Genomic DNA, 16,994 nt, shown 5'->3' with positions numbered 1-16,994 from the left:
GTCTCGTGGCCAACCAGTGGAAGCTGAGCGACGAACACAATAAGAGGGAGGGTGGAGTTTAGTCGCTCTGCCATTGGTCCGGATTATCAGGTAGCGTGTGGCCGTTCCTCTGTGATAGGGCACTGTTATTTTATGGGGAGGAGAATTAATATGGCGGCGGCCACAAGGTAAATACAATTTATGTAATACTTATACTTGTAGATACAGGACAGATATGAGACACCCTGGGGGCTCCTATCAAAGCGATGAGATATAGACTAATGTCTTCCTAATGGTAATTGTATGTGGCTTGCATTTCAAAAAAACTACAGCCATGGATATGAGTTCATAACATGTCTATTTTGATAGTATTACATAGCTGATCTTGTAGCCATACATGCATATCACAGTGGTTCCCAAACTGTGTGCCTAGGCTCCCAGGGGTGCCTTGGCCAGGGCCAGTCGTAAGCAAGGTGGGTGACTACTTGGTAATTATTTTGGCTTAGGGGTGCCTTGAAAACTTTATGAAGACCCTAAGGGTGCCTTGAACTGAAAAGGTTGGGATCCACTGACATATCCTATTGTATTTGCATTGTATCTCACAGTCATGTGAGATACAATTGTTTTTCATTTAAAAATTGTTTATTTGATATGAAACGACCTTAGATTAAATAGCGGTCAAACTAGACATCTCCCGTGTGCTTGACAGACCATCAACACAACAACCATTATTCATAATCCATCAAGTGTTCAGGAAATTATCAGTGTGTATTGAATTCACTGTACAGAACAATAATTTCTATTTTGACAGCTATTCAAGCTGCAGGAAATGTAGTACGTGCTGAACGTACCAGGAGTGCATAGCAAGCATCTGTGGGTATGCATCTTAAAATTGTTTACAGTATCTAACGCTTATCTGTTTACTCTGTTTCTTGGCAAAACAAAACAAACATTCCTTTTTTCAGTGCAGATTTAGTGTAGCACTGATTTAAAGAATTGGTTGCTATGACGTGACCTGCATAGCAACTGTCTGCTTTAAACGCCATTTGGTGAACACACCTTCTCTAGGTGACCTCCAGCATGCAGCTAAATTCTTAGCCACAAATTACAGCCTTTGGCTATACAATCCTATATTCCAGGGTTTCCCAAACCCAGTCCTCAGGGCTCCCTGACAGTGCAGGTTTTCCGGATCACATGTGACATAATTAGGACCACCTGTGGATCTGTTACAATGTGTCAGTCAGTAATGAATACACGCAAGGAGATATGGAAAACCTGCACTGTTAAGGAGCCCTGAGGACTGGGTTTGGGAAACCCTGCTATATTCAATTCTGTATGTAATTCCTCTGCCCCCACTGCAAACTCATGATATGATTCTATTTGAATCTGGGTGTAACTACACTCTGGTAAACGTTACTCCATACTTGCCAACTCTCCTGAATATCAGGGAGACTCCCTGAAATAGGGGTGATCTCCCTCACTCCCTGAAGAGTCTGGCATTCTCCCTGATGCTGAGCCAGTACAAGATGTGGTTGGCTTCGCCATCTGTGGCATGATGACACGGTTCAGAAATTGTGTCCTTTGTCCATGTATTGATGCCTATGGAGGTGGCCATTTTCATGGAGACCAAGATTTAATCAAAGACTGACAGGTAAGACAACATGACTTCAGTAATGGAGACAGAAATGTAAAAGACAGTTCAGTCTCTAGAGATTCATTAGCTGCTTTTCTTCAACGCATAGTTGCCTACTCTCCATGAATGTCTGGGAGACTCCCGCATTTGTGGGAGACCTCCCGGGAGAGCAATGCAACCGCCCCCACAATAGATAAGTGGTGGGGGTGGGGCTTAATGATGCAAATATCACGTCATCTTAGCCCCCTGCTGTAATTGCCCAAAATTGTGACAATTGTTTAGGGGTGGGGCCAAAATGATGTGATCCATCAAGCCCCGCCCCCACACGCCCACCTTCCCTGGGATTTCCCTAAAGCCAACGAGGAAACGTTGGCAAGTATGTGTTACTCGACTTATGTAGACATACACAACAGACTGCAGTATATGTACACACATATCTATAATAAAAGGTCACAGCAGAATGCATAGAAAATTGTAATAATAAACAAAAGATCAACTCCAAGACTTCTGTCGTATTTGCTTGGGAATGTCCGAGTCACCCCCTTACTGTGCATGGTCTACATTAATCTGTTCCTTCCCTCCCACATTTAACCTCTCAAGTTGTAGGCAGTTGTAAGTGTAATTTGTGGTTGAAAATGCAATTATATTCATTGGCATAAGTTCAGTTTCTGAACATGAGCAGAGCAATTTTATGCAATATACACTATGCAAATGGCCGTATGTCCAAACATGAATCGGGCCCGTAGTGTATTGCAAATATGCATTCGATAGATATGTTTCTCACCTGTGACAACATTCAGTTTGATTGCAAATTGAATATTGCTGAAAACTTAACTAAATGGAATACTACAGTATTTTTTCCTACATTTCTCTAAGAAATTGAGTATCTTTTCTAGCGGCAACTCACATGCACTCGGGGTACATTTGGTCTGCGCTGCATTCACCGTTTGCCAAGGGATCAGGATTGCAATGTAATGTGCTGAATATGAGTAGTAGTATGATTTGGGTATATGAACAAAGCTGGGCTGCAGACTACTGTGTTATAGTTGCCAGTCCTCACAATGTTTGCAGTGCCCTGCAATTCTACTGTATTTGTGTACTGCGAGTTGCTTATGTTAACTGTGTTGTTCTGAGAGCCGAAATATTCACTTCTTTACACTTCAGCAAATTAATGCATAAACATAGTTTGTTTTTTCTCTTTAGTTAATTCACCTCCTACTGGTCAATATGACCAAAATGAATAAAAGTAATCTAACCATTGCACTTTCTTTTCTGCAGATATGTACAGCATATTAAATAACAATAATCTGACGCCACTGGTTTAATACAGCAATGGAAGATGTACCAGAATTGTATGAAATCTTTCAAGGGGAGGTAAAGGAAATTCATGTGTCAAGATAATTTATATGTATTGAATCATCTACTGTATTACACATTTTAAAGTTTAAAATATATTGTTTTAAAAGAAGAATGCACTGCCTGATAGAATGCTTATACTAGAAAAAAATCATTGTAAAAATATAACATTTGAGACTTTATAAACCAGTCCATCCAAAATATTGCTGTAAATAACCAAAAGCCTTTATATTGGTGATAGAATATACATTATCTGTGTTTCTGTAACTTTGAGATGAGTACAGATTACTATCCCTTACTGTAGCTTATTCTAAGCTACAGTAAGGGATAGTGTTATGTTTTTATTCATGACAAATCCTTCTCTGAAAGTAAAGAATTAAGGCCATAACTTAGGGGGGAGGGTTAATGGTCTGTGTGTATATTCCATGCATGAACATCCATTTGTGTAAGTACTGCATGCTAGCATAGCATTTTATATATAATAATTAGCCCAGCATATACCAACAGTATCCAACATATCCCGGATGAGTCAATGTTATTGTGTCCATCCTGCAGGTAAGTGGTGTTTACATGGGAGGAAAATACATGCCATATTTATAGACATTATTCTAATAATGAAAGTGTTCTTTATAGTTGGTGATATAAATAAGTGTTCTTTATTAGGATATAACCTGCAGGAGTTAATAGAGTCTGATTTCACTTGAAAATCTAAAATAGAATTGGATCATGCCTTTTTAACTGCTAAATACATCACTTTTTTTATTTTACCTAGTTATGATGTTTGAACAATACTGAAACTTATACCAATTCTATTTTTACATAGGTTGCAAATGTGACAGATTATGGAGCATTTATCAAAATTCCAGGGTGCAGAAAACAAGGTGAGTAAAGACACACACCGATGTTCTGGTCACCGGGGACAATGGAGAAAAGCAATACAATGACTTTATAAATAAAATATTGAGTGAGTTGCTTTGTCTTTACCAGGCCTTGTTCATAGGACTCACATGTCATCCAGCCATGTTGACCGCCCTTCAGAAGTGGTTGATGTTGGCGAGAGAGTGTGGGTGAAGGTCATCGGTCGTGAGGTACAAACAAAATCAGGTCACATTTTTGAATAATGTATAGACTGGAAAATGATTTAAAAAGTACACTGAAGTGAATAACCTATAACCAGTTTCCATGGAAAGTATATATGTCCTGTCACTGATATATAATATATATCCTGCGTATTGTGTATTTCTGCATATTACATATTGGATAAAGGAAGGAGGCATATTTTCCTGAACCATGTATGGCTCCAGATCAACTTCTGGTTGCTACAAATGCAACATAAGCATATGATGTTCTTCGTTGCTATTCACTCTCTTTTCTGCACACTGTGTGATCTTACTACAGTATGAAACTGTGGCAATTGAGTAGCACCTGCTACTTTCTGATTTCTCCTGTTTTGCTCTTTTGATGTGTTACTGCCAGGTCTGTGCTGACTAAGCTTGGTTAGTACGTCGTAGATCAGTAATTCTGCAAACACATCCCTCATGACTTTTTTTGGGGGGGTGAGCCATGCTGCCCTTTTCGGCTCATATGGTAAATATAACTTTGGTTACAGCATTGCCTTCTATTGTTTGCTATTTATGTGACCTGTGCCATCTATGATAGTGAGTACAGATCTTGCTGTATCACAAGCAGGTGAGAGATGTGTTGATGTTTTCAGCTTTTTCTTCTGGTGCAGCACGCTGCAAATATTGAAGCCTGATTTTTGAATAAACTTAATGGGAAATTAACCTGAAAATTTTGGATTTCCTGTCATGCGAAGAGAATATTATGTATGTCCTTGTTAAGGAAGTGTGTGCATAATCCTTTCCAATGTGCAGCTATTACGGGGAAATGAATTCATTGCATTGTTTTACAAAATGACTGCGATACGTTGAGCAGAAGTAGACTGTAAGCTTCAATTTCTATAATAGACCTAATTGAAATATCTAACTGTAGTTTGCTGTTTTACAGCTTAGTATAAATTGAGTGACATTATGATTAGCTGTTATTTCTTATATGAAACCCATGTTATCCAAAAAGTTCAGAAAAAAAAGTAGAAAATTGCTGCTTTTCAGGAATAATGTCATTCACATATACATGATCACTGAGATTCTCAGAAACACTGCTAAACAATGTTATGAGGGGAATAGCACAGGAAAGTAAACATAATGTAGTGTATTTTGGTTACAATTCTCCAAATGACAGTAAAAAAAGCTCAACTGGAAAACACTTAGTCCCAATCATTCTAGACAGTAGATCCCAGTACTTTATAATGTTTTTGTCTTATAATGATCTATTCTAACTACTGTATTACTACTTGTAAACAATAGGTGACAGGACTCTCCTTTATAAGGTTTTGCAGTTCTTAAGGTCTGACAGATTTCACTATTCGCTTTCCAGATAAAAGATGGAAAGGAAAAAATTTCCTTATCCATGAAAGTTGTGAATCAAGGAACTGGGAAAGATCTAGACTCAAACAACGTGGTGCTGGAGTAAGTATTGTCCATGTCTACACCATTTCTCTCTTAAATATGGCTTTTCCATTTAATTCAGTGGAAATGTAATTTTGCTGATATGAAAGGTGGTATATACTGACTTCTTTGTTTTCTATTAGGCAGGATGACAGGAAAAGACGGCAGTTTCGGGACTACAGCAAGCAGAAGATTATACTGGAAGCTGTGCTGAATACTGTGTGTAAGAAGTGCGGCTGTAAAGGTTGGTTCTCCGTGCATTAATCTGCAGCACGATTTCATGGTGGGAAACACTGATGTGAATTGTTTTAAATGGATTGACAACAAAAGAGTAAGGACTACTAACCATTGTAATTAGGATGTGTGTTACAATACTTAGTCTTAAAATCTTAATTTAGATTTAGAACCATTGCATTGAGAAATATAGGGTTGGTAAATCATCAGTCCAGAAAATTTGATAAGGCATTAAAAAACTTGATTTTATTTTAAATTTGTAAGTGATACAAATGATATCAATAGGTACATTTTGCGACCATAATGACATTTTATGTACACACGTTAGGGATATAGGTGTTACTGTGTGAAGGTTGTAAAGACATCACACACTTTCACAGGTGGCTCGTGGGAGCTGGAGAGATACACAACTTGACAGTTATGTATGATGTATTTACAGAATGTGGTGCTATCAGCCATAAATGTAGACTATATCAATATAGCAAGCCCATAGATACATACTGTATATTTATGTTCTTGTATAGACAGATGCTACTTCTACTTGCGTAAAATACACACCTGAAAAAAAATTGCTCAGAAGTTTGACCAAATATGACCAAAATAACAAATATAAATAATAAAACATAGTGTAGATCATCTTTAATAATGTTTGCCCTGTGTTATGTAACTAAAATATTTGATTAAATACATTATTGTACTGGTTATTCCAGGTCACTTTGCCCAAGACTGCTTCATGCAGCCTGGAGGAACTAAATATAGTTTATTACCAGAACAAGAAGAAGAAAATGAAGGTGATCACATGAAGAACGACAGGCCTGCTAAGAAAAAAAAGAAGGTAAAGTGTGGAGCTAATAATTGAGAGTTGCAACAAAGGGGTTGTGGAGTATCTATCAGTAATAATAGGAGTTCTAAATCTAAAAATACAACCTCAACTGTGGTACCTGTGAATAATGCATAGTATTTAAAAATATTACTACCCCACTTTATTATTATTATTATTTTAACCTTTATAGGGGCCCACTTGAGTTCCCCAGCGCAGTACAGATGGAAAACAAGGCAAGACAGTACACTATATAAAAGTACAATTCAGTAAACAAAAGCACTACAACTCTCAACACAAAACCTGTGCCCATTAGTGTGGGTGCAAACAACAGGTTTACAGCCCTTGAAGGAGGACTGTAGTCAATGGACAGAGAGCCCAAGGACCAGACAAATGGTTGACACATGGGGGTGAGCCAATGTAAGGTCATATGAGGGCAAGAAGCAAGTGTGGGAGAGATGGAGGATGAAAAAGGGTGCGGTAGACTACATGGTGAAATGGTTAAAGGAGGACTGGTAGGCTTGTGTAAACAGGTGGGTTTTCAATGACCATTTGAATCTAGGGGATAGTCTGGAAAAATGAGGGAGATCGTTCCAGGAGTGGAGTGGCAGTACGGGAGAAATCTTTCATAATGGAGTGAGATGTGGTTACCAAAGGGGAGAGAAGGCAATGGCCATTGGTTGACCGGAGAGGAGACTTGCTTTTTCAGGCCCGTGGTATCAGTGCATCTCTGTGGTTGTAAAACGACAATCCCTCTCCGTATAAGCTTGTATTCACGATCACCCACTGGGGTACACTTTACCATGTGGTATAGAGCCTCCTTCAGGACATGGGCACTTTAAATAATTCTAACAACTAAATGCTCCTCACTCTTATACCTCCCCATCCTGTAGGGAAGTCCGTTTTTTACAGTGCCCTCAGGACGGCGTTTCTTTTTGTGGGCTGCCTCGAAGGCCTGTTCCTTTTATTTATTTTTATTTGATTTTTTTTTAGCGGCAGGTAGTCTTGCTGGACTTTCTGCAAATGGGGGCAGGGAAGAAGTGTCATGTAGGCAGTCTGCTGCCCAACGTGGGATGTCTCACAGGGCCTTGCACCTTTTCAGCTGCAGGTTGTAGCTGAGGCCCGTTGCTGCCACCTCACAATCGGGTAGCTAGAGCAGCACCAGACCGCACCAGGAGAGTGGCATGGTAAGTCCTCCATCCCAGCACGGGGAAGTGGATGTTAAAAGACTGTCAGCTTCTGTGTGGTGAGGCCTGGAGCCTGCTAAGCAAGGCCGCTGCAGTACCAGGGCTCCACTTGGGAATCAGGGTTAGGTGGGGCCTCCTCATGAGATAGTCCCACACTAGGCATAGTCTCAGCACAGGGGGGGGGCTGTCCTCTAGGACGCAGGCTTCTTATGTGCTGGGCCCTGGGCGGAGATGTAACAAAAAAAGACCCTTGCACCATATCATTCACCTCTTCCCTGACTGATTTCAGCTGTGTTCTGATGATCAGTCTAAACTAGTCACTTTGCCAGCATCCCTGCTGCCTCTTTACCTGCTCTTCCTTATGATGGGGATAAAGAGAGGTATATGACTGAGAGTTGCAGGTACAAGCAGTATAATTTACACTGCCCTCTCTGACTAATTTCAGGTGTGTACTGAAGATCGGACACTGTGACCATTAGCTATGCTCTCCTCTTATTTCTACAGCATCAGACGATTGCTTTGGGATTGTGTGCTATATTTGTACACAAATTCTGCTGAGTTTTATTGATACCTGGTACATTTATCAATATTGTGTACTTTGTATCTGCTGGTTTTTCCAGCTCTTTTTCTCATCAGGTTGGATAAAGAGAGGTTTCTGACTACATGACCCTTGGGGAGGTGCAGGTACAGGTAGCATAATTTGCACACCCCCCTGACTGGTTTCAGGTGTGTACAGATTATCAATATACTGTAGAACAGACACTGTGCCAGCAGTGCAACTCTCCTCTGTCTCCCCAGCAGCAGGTAGTTACTTCTAGCTGGAGTGGGATTGCATTGGGGATGGTGTGGTATATTTCTGCACAATTTACTGAGTGTATTGCTGTCTGACGATACCTGGTTCTTCTTTTCTGTATTGTGTATTTTGTATTTGCCTTGGTTTATCTTCCTGTCCTGCCAAATAAAGGGAGGTCTAGGATGGCGAGGCTTCATCTGTGACTTGTCATACTGTAAAATATCAGGCTGTGACCAAGTGAAAAGTCAGACAGATGCCTTTGGCGGGAGGCCAGCTGTCAAATGTGCTGGCTGGAATCACCTCTGGTTGGGTGGAACCAGCCTGGACTAAGGCACTAGCACAATCTAGTTATGCGTTTACCCATCGTCTCGCTTCAAGTCCACTGGTTGTAGGAGAAGAGACCCAGTTTTAACCAGGCGATATGCCTGGTTAAAACTGTACAGGGTCTTGTAAGAGTTTCCTTCTCCTTAGAAAATATCAATAAGTGAGAACACTTCACTGACTAAGTTGTGGAAAAACCAGTCCTGTCTTTGTCAGGTCCTGGAGAATGTTGGTTTCTGAGTGCTCTTCCCAAGTAGAGGGGGAGGTAGCAGAGCAATCCAACAAAAAGAGTTCCTTGTTTGTGACAAGGAATCTACAAGACAGCATGGTGTGGATGATTTAGTGTGGACAGTTCCCAGGTACTATACATCTAGGACACTGGGTAGTCAGCAAAGTCTGCAGGATGCTGTTTATAAGAAAGAAAAAGTAGTTTCTTTCCTTCCTTCTTCTCCGCAAAATAATTGCTGTGCGAGTTGAGGACCCATCCTGTACATAGGTTAGGTTATATGCAGATATCAGACCCTTTATCACTTACCAGAGTAGGTTACAAGGAAATTCCCCCTAGGGGGTTGCCTATTTAGCGCAATTGTCTAATGCCAAGTCTTTTCTTATCCACAAATACCACAGCACTTAAGAATGTTACAGACAGAAAGTTGACACCATTCTTAAAACTGTTAGTGGCTGGTGCTTTAAGGAGACCCATTTTTAGCTTTAGATTGGGTCAACTAGAACACAGAAAAGTGGCCACAGCAACTCTTTGCAGGCTTGCAGTCTGGGTGACATTGATCTGTAATGGCGACCTTGTCGGTACACATCTGGAAAGAAAATGTATATCTGAGGACAAAGCCCTGGATGCTGATCAAACCAGGGGCCATAATTTTATCTTGATGGCTCGCCAAGCTGAGACCAAACGGCTCAATGCTTGGGAGGCAGATAGAGTCAAAAAGACTCTGGTGTCCTTGTCTTTTACGGTGATGTCTATTCAAGGTTGACTTGTATAAGATTATTAGCCAGGCGACAGGTGAAAGAGTTCCTTACTGGTATATCTGCCAAGAGCTCAGGACTCTTGGTTTCATGCCTTTTTGCTCTAATGGTAAAGGCACAAAGGTATCACTTCGGCAGTTCCCGGCTCCTCGTGGAGCACAGCAGGCTATGTTCCACTAAGATGCCATCAGCCAGGTCCTCGAAATAACAGGCTGCATGATGGGGTCAGTGGTTCAGTTCCACTTCAATTTATCCCCTCACACAGGAATGTGATTTCCTCCCTTCTCACTACCTGCGCACCAGCTTTAATTGCCATACGTTTAGCCAATCCCACATTACTTACAGCGAGTGTGATTTTCCTCCAGTGTTAGTATGACGCAGAGGGAGGGGTTATTTTCCCAAAAGCTGGATGATCCTCAGGAACTCATTTTCAGGTGGACATACTCAGGGTGTCTGTTAGCTCTCAGATGCTGCTCCTCAGGAAGTTGAGATGGCAGCATTAACAAGGCCTGTCCCCTAGCTATATAAAATTGGACAGTTGGGACAACAGATACTTGCCCCAAGTGCTGAGGCTGTCTCCTTTCACTGTCCATTCTTGCAAAGCTTCTGATAAGTGTTCTAGAATTAAAAGCAATGCTAAATGCTCTAGCTCAGGGTTACCTTCTGTCATCCCATACAGATTCAATTAGACAATGCCACCGCAGTGACATACATCATCATCAGGAATGTACAAATAACTCTATAGCAATAGGCTTCAAGAATTATTAGTGGTTCCCTCTAATGGTTTTGCTTCCCGCACCCTAAAAGGGTAAACAGGAAGGAGTCTAGGTTCAGTTGTGGTACCAGACTGGCGAAGCCGGTCATGGCAGATATTGGCACAGCTGGCTTCAATGGTGTAATCGGTGAGCTCCTTGTGGACGGCGCAGCATGGGGCTTCGGCCGAGCAGTTTGGTGGGGCAGCCACGTGGGGCTCCGTACATACCTTTACAAGTCTAAGGATGTTAGGTTTGGGTATAGGGTGCTGCGCAGTACAATGTTGTGAGCAGCACCCTACCCAAAGGGAGTAGCTTTGGTACATCCCCATGGTCCAGTGTCCCCCTGTGATGATGGAGAAAATGAGATTTTATACTTACATTAAATCCTTTTCTCTTAGTTCATGGGGGACACTGAGTGCCCACCCAATTACGCTCTAGTTATCGTGGGAAGCAGTTTACCAAAGTTAAATGTTTCTTTTTCAGGGATGAAGTTGTTTTTCTCTTTCATGTTTGTTTCTGTTCCTGTCATGTGTGGCTTGGTACTAAAATAACTGACTTCTCAGCAGGATGGGGAGGTATAAGACGGAGGAGCATTTAGTTGTTAGAACTATTTAAAGTGTCCGTGTCCTGAAGGAGGCTCTATATCCCATGGTCTAGTGTCCCCCATGGACTAAGCGAAAAGGACGTAAAACATAAGTATAAAATCTCATTTTCACGTCTTGCCTCCTGTGAATATGGCTTGAATATAGATATAATGGACAAATTGTGTCCTGTCTTCTGAAAATATTATTTGGCACTGATAGCATACTAGTATTTTAAAGAAAGATAGCCACAGCCACTATAACTTTAGGGTGGATTTGAAATAATAATGAAAAAAAAATAAACATTACGTCAACCAGACAGCTTGATATACATGCTATTTTAATGAGAGAAATTTGCTGTTTTTGTCTCGTTTTAGTAAGTAGCAATACATGTAATATGCTAGCTGCCTTTTGGTAATTTCTTTAGATCGTAGTTGAAAATATTTGTTTGTGTTTGATATAATAACAGTTTGGCAACTGGATCATGTGACAAGACCACATGCTGATCTTAAACAAATCTACAAATTAATGCCTAAATTAAGAAAACAAAGCTTTGGAATGGCCAAATCCAGACCTCGGCCCCTTTGAGATATTGTTATTGTGACCTTAAGACAGCTGTGTATAAGCAATTGCTAACTAGAATCTAATTGGTTGCTATAGACAACATCTCCACTTTTTAAAACCCGCAGTTTAGTAAATATATCATCAGATAGCATAAATAGTTTGGGGAATGAGGGGGAGTATTAATCAATCGGCCAATGGCTGAATGCAGAAAATTATAAAAGAATCCAAGATGACGACCGCATGGGTGTTTCTGCAATTTTGACTGCCTCATCAGAGGACCACTCTCTTTCCACTACAACATGCCTGGATTTTGGTGTTCGTGCACAACTACAGACAGGTGCCTTCTTCAAAAAATTCATCCGATGATGGAGGCTCCAATGCCTGCTTCTGTCCTCCTGTCCACAGTTACTTCTGGCTTGGTAGCGTTTGTGGTGCACAGAATGGATCTGGACAAGGCTGGCTCAGGCTGAATGGTAGCTGCAAAGTTTCCTGCCTGCACTGTGTGACTGTGGCGCTCCTAGTGAAAGTTAGTGTCTTTGATGAGGTTGTTGGGGCCAAACGGAGGTGCATACACTCATTTGTAATTGCTTTTGTCAGTGCTGTGGGATCGGGGTTTCTGTTCCATCTGCACAGTTCCACGTAACACCAAGATAGGAATATGTGAGATGGCAAATATCCAGTTTGTGTACCTGTTTGCTGTGTTATGAATAGGTGTTCTATGGTGAGTGGGATGCAAAAAACACTACTGCAACTTCAGACATAACACATACATATCTAGCCTATGGAATGTGAGGCTGAGCAGTGAGTGACTTGTCCTGAATCGCTGTACTCTGTCACATGAATCTTTAGGTTCCAGTGCTGGAGGTCTGCCATCCTGTTCAGCACAACCACGGACTGATTGGATAAAGGACTTCCTTGTGATTTTACCAATGCTGCTATTGATATGTTATTTGTTTTTACAGCCATTAGTGTGTTTGCTTTGTGTTTGTGAAATGTGTAAGGCAAAAGCTAAATCCGTACTGTTTAACATAACAAATGCAGCATGTACAGTAGCATGGGCTACTAATAATTTTTCAGTACAAACCTGGAAGAACGAGTGCCATGGGACATCTTATGAATGAGAGCAAATTTCCCTCTGCTCTGTCTTGTGTTACAACAGTAGCAATTCAAGCCTGAAAAGTGCAATGGTTAAATGCTGCTGTGCAGGACTTTCCAAAGGCATAATAATAAATAAAATGTCACTCCTCAACCTGTCCAGGCTGATAAAAGCCAGCACAAGTTTATAAGAGACTTCCCAAAATGTTGTTTGAGAAAACAGCAACAAAATATATCTCATAAGTGTGCCTTCTTTTTTTTTAGTTGTTTAAAAACAAAAACTGTTAAGATTACAGAACAAAGTTTTATTTCAAAACTATTGTGCTTGTTTTGTGCAAAGCATTCATGTCATAGCATTAAAACAACTAATTATGATTTTTGACCTTGTAACTACAGTAATTTTACTACACTGCAAGCATTGTTTAAACTTGTGTAATTGGATTTGCACTTTGAAAGCATAGAAATGTTGAACAAATCCATGTTACAATGTACAAGGAAATGTTCATGTCTCTGCTTATTTTCTGGCTAACACAGTACTGCAATAATAATAATAATAATAATGAAAAAATATTTTTTGCTACACATTTTGCTTATTAGATAGCTATGCATAAATACACAAGATTTCTTATTATCTACAAAATATTATTCTAAACAAATGTTAATGCATGATATATTTTAATTTTTTTCTAAATAAAAATGATATGTTTATAAACAGTAAGAAGCCTGTTTCTTGTAAATCCTTATCCTGTCCTCTCCTTTCATTTTTTTTTCCCATCAGGAAAAAGAAAAGAAGAGAAAAATACATCGGCGAGACAAGGAAGATTCTTCTGAAACGGACAACTCCTCAAGCTCCAGTTCTAATAGTTCAGACTCTGAGCCCTCCAGAAAGAAAAGGCGCCACGTGGAGAAGAGCAAAAAGAGGTCAAAGAAAATGAAGAAGAAACACAAGAAACACAAACAAAGGGAATGAGTAAAGGGACCACTGTTTGTTTACATTGGTCTAGTCCTGGTGAGCCTGGGACTGGCTTTATATATCCTCTAGAGTAGCAGGAATCCGTTTCTCATGCAAGTTGATAATAGATGATTATGCGCAACTCAAGCAATCAGATTCTCATAGTCCAGGATTTAAGAATGTAGTCACAAAACAAAAACTGATCTTTGAAAAAAAAAAAAAAAGTGGTTCTAGGCTCCAAACAAACCGCATTATAATTATATTCTATAATTGGGTATTGCGTGTCCTCTTTTTCCTCTGGGGAGTCTGAGACAAGGAGAAGATGTACATTTGGGATTATCATGTATGCATTTGTGCAGTGTTTAAATGTTTTGGGACGCAAGTTAATCCTCTCATTGTTTGAAAAGTTTTCCATAAACTGTGTACATGAGCCTTACTATCTGTTCATTCGCTTTTCTTCTCCTCAAAAATATGTCATTAAATAGTATAAACACTTCTTGCAGGTTTCGCTTTTCCCAACCAATTTTGTTCCTCTCTGATACATGTCCATTGAAGGAACTGAACATTGTACAAAGTGGCCCTTAGTTTTCTGCAGGGTTGTGCATAGAAAGTTATGTCATTATTGCCACCATCTTACTAAATTTTCTCTGAAGACTTGTATGTATGTGTAGACATATGTTTGCTAGAATAAGATTCATGAAAGATTATGTAGTTATAAACTGGTTAAAAAAATATTGCACAGAAGATACAACAATTTATAATTGAATATACTCCTGGCTTTTTCCCTTTGACTTTTTTTCAGTTTTTTTATGATTTTTTTTTTGTTTTAAAGTGTATTTTCCTTGAGTTCTTGATCTAGTTCTAGTGAGTACTCTTCATTTTATGACCGCTAGACACGAACCTCATACTAAGAGATCGTTTTTGGCAATAGAAAATTTATGCAACTTATAATGGCGTTAGGCCTAGGTGACCAGGATCGTGCAGCAGTGAGAAATGGATGACAATTTATACAACATGGAAAAAACACTGCACTCTAGATTCTGCAAACCACCCAGCGTGATAGAGCTGCTAGCAGTTATTCAAGGTATCCGCCCTTGACATAAATATACAATAATCAAACAATAATTTCCGGCACTTATACCAGATGATGTAAAATAACAATATTGACAGGATGTTCAAACTAGAATATAATGCTGTACCCTGACGAATAATCTGCTTTAATGCTCAGAAATATGTGCTGGTAACAATAATGAGAATAAAAATGTGACACGATATATACCACAATTGTAAAATGTGGGCTTGGTCTACATCGTTAGTCAGGAGTCTAGATCGGTTAAACTGTTTTTTGGAGACCCCAAGACAGCTACCTAGAAAGAAGAGACACGTTATTTGGCCCGGAATTGGATTCCATCATTTCCCAGGCTACAGGAGACAAAATTACTTTTTTGCCTGTCAATGTTCTAAGGCCTAGGACTCCCAGGTTCATTTAGTTAATTTGGTTAATTTAGACAACCCTTTCGAGGGGGCCCATCTGGTAGGGGCCAGACACTCGGGTCCAGAGCTTCTGGCACCAGGGGACACTCGCTCCGGGGTAGGTCCTCCTCCTCCACAAGCCGTCCCTCTTCTAAGCTCCCGGATAAGGCAGCAGCATGACGCCCAGCCCCCCTTGTTGGCGGATGTGGGGGAACGTCTGCTACTGTTCAAGAATCAGTGGGCAGAGTCCTTGGAGGACAGTTGGATTTGCAGGATCATGACAAGGGGTTAAATAATGGACCTAGTGGGCCCAGCCCCTCGAAGGTTCTTTGCAACCAGCTTGCCCCGCCATCCACAAAGAAGACTCCAAAATCTTTTTGGTCCAAAAGCCGGATGGCTCCTTAAACCCAAAGCAGTTGAACCTTCACCTGCAGGTGGTCTGATTTCGAATGGAATCCCTGAGGTCTGTTATCAACGGACTGGAGGCAAATCAGTTTATGGCGTCAATAGATATCCTGTTCCTATCTGGAAGACACATCAGGCTTTTCTCAGATTCACGGTAGGATCTGCTCACTATCAGTTCAGGATTCTTCCATTCAGCATGGCGACTGCACCAAGGGTGTTTACAAAGATTATGGCGGTAATGGCGGCTTATCTTCATTCCAGAGGTGTGCAATTGATGCCCTATCTGGACGGCTTACTAATAAAGGCTGCCTCGGCTCACCTGCTCGAGCAACATCTTCAGCTTACCATCAGAATTCTGGAGAGGCATGGCTGGCTCATAAACCACCCAAAATCCTAGTTAACTCCTTGCCAGAGAATGACTTTTCTGGGACTCATAATGGATACCAACAGTCAGAGAGTGTTCCTTCCAGAGGACAAGAAACAGTCCCTGCGGGACTCGGCGATTCGAGTTTTGTCCTGCCGGAGACCGTCGGTTCTCCTGTGCAAGCGCTTACTAGGAAAGAGGGTGTCGACCTTTGAGACTCTCCCTTATGGTCGAATCCATTCTCAGTGCTTCCAATGGGACCTCCTAAAGAAATTGTCAGGATCCCATCGGAAGTTAGAATGGCAATTGATTCGCTTATCACCGGAAGCGGGACAATCCCTCAGATGGTGGATAGTCTGGGACAACTTGTTAGTCGGCAGGTGCTTTGCCTCTTGGCCTTGGATCTTAGTATCCACGGACGCCAGCATTCGGGGGTGGGGTGCTGTGGCCCTTCATCTGAGACTTCAGGGGCTCTGATCTGCTCAGGAGACCTCTCTCCCCATAAATATATTGGAATTAAAAGCCATGTTAAAGGCCTTGCAGGAGCACAGTTCATACTTCAACGTTTACCGGTCCATCTTCAGTCCGACAATGACAGGCAGTGTCGTACGTCAACAGACAAGGAGGCACCAGGAGTGCAAGAGCAATGGAGGTGACGTCTCAGATTTTCACCTGGGCCGAAAATCACGTCCCCGCCATTTCAGCAGTCTTTATTCTAGGCATCCAGAACTGGCAAGCCGACTATCTAAGTCGGCATGCAATTCTGCCAGGGCAATGGGCTCTTCATCCGGATGTTTTTCAGTCCTTGGTCGCCCGATGGGGGGTCCCGGACCGAGATCTAATGGCGTCTCGCCACAACAGAGAGGTTCTGCAGTTTTGCTCAAGGGGCAAGAGATCCCTTGGCAGTGGCAGTAGATGTAATGACAATGCCCTGGGACTTCACGTTAGGATAACTATTCCCGCCTATTTTCCATGATTTTCCGCGTCCTTC

At 41.1% G+C, this 16,994-nt stretch overlaps 1 protein-coding gene across 3 annotated transcripts; it reads left to right on the top strand.

Moving 5' to 3' along the window:
- The first annotated feature begins 39 nt into the window (after positions 1-39).
- ZCCHC17 (zinc finger CCHC-type containing 17) lies at positions 40-14,257 on the top strand. 3 transcript variants are annotated; one of them, XM_075195887.1, is made up of 9 exons: positions 40-167; positions 791-856; positions 2,891-2,986; positions 3,792-3,849; positions 3,956-4,056; positions 5,405-5,496; positions 5,619-5,719; positions 6,420-6,544; positions 13,588-14,257. In XM_075195887.1, the coding sequence occupies exons 3-9, from the start codon at positions 2,945-2,947 to the stop codon at positions 13,777-13,779; spliced, it is 711 nt and encodes a 236-aa protein (XP_075051988.1). In that variant the 5' UTR covers positions 40-167; positions 791-856; positions 2,891-2,944; the 3' UTR covers positions 13,780-14,257. The 3 variants fall into 3 exon arrangements, with proteins under 3 accessions (XP_075051988.1, XP_075051989.1, XP_075051990.1); XM_075195888.1 differs by lacking the exon at positions 791-856; XM_075195889.1 differs by lacking the exons at positions 40-167; positions 791-856 and adding an exon at positions 179-274.
- The last annotated feature ends 2,737 nt before the right edge of the window (positions 14,258-16,994 follow it).

This window comes from Mixophyes fleayi, chromosome 2 (assembly GCF_038048845.1).
Source record: "Mixophyes fleayi isolate aMixFle1 chromosome 2, aMixFle1.hap1, whole genome shotgun sequence".
NCBI lineage: Eukaryota > Metazoa > Chordata > Amphibia > Anura > Limnodynastidae > Mixophyes > Mixophyes fleayi.
This window is presented reverse-complemented; position numbering and strand designations above follow the sequence as displayed.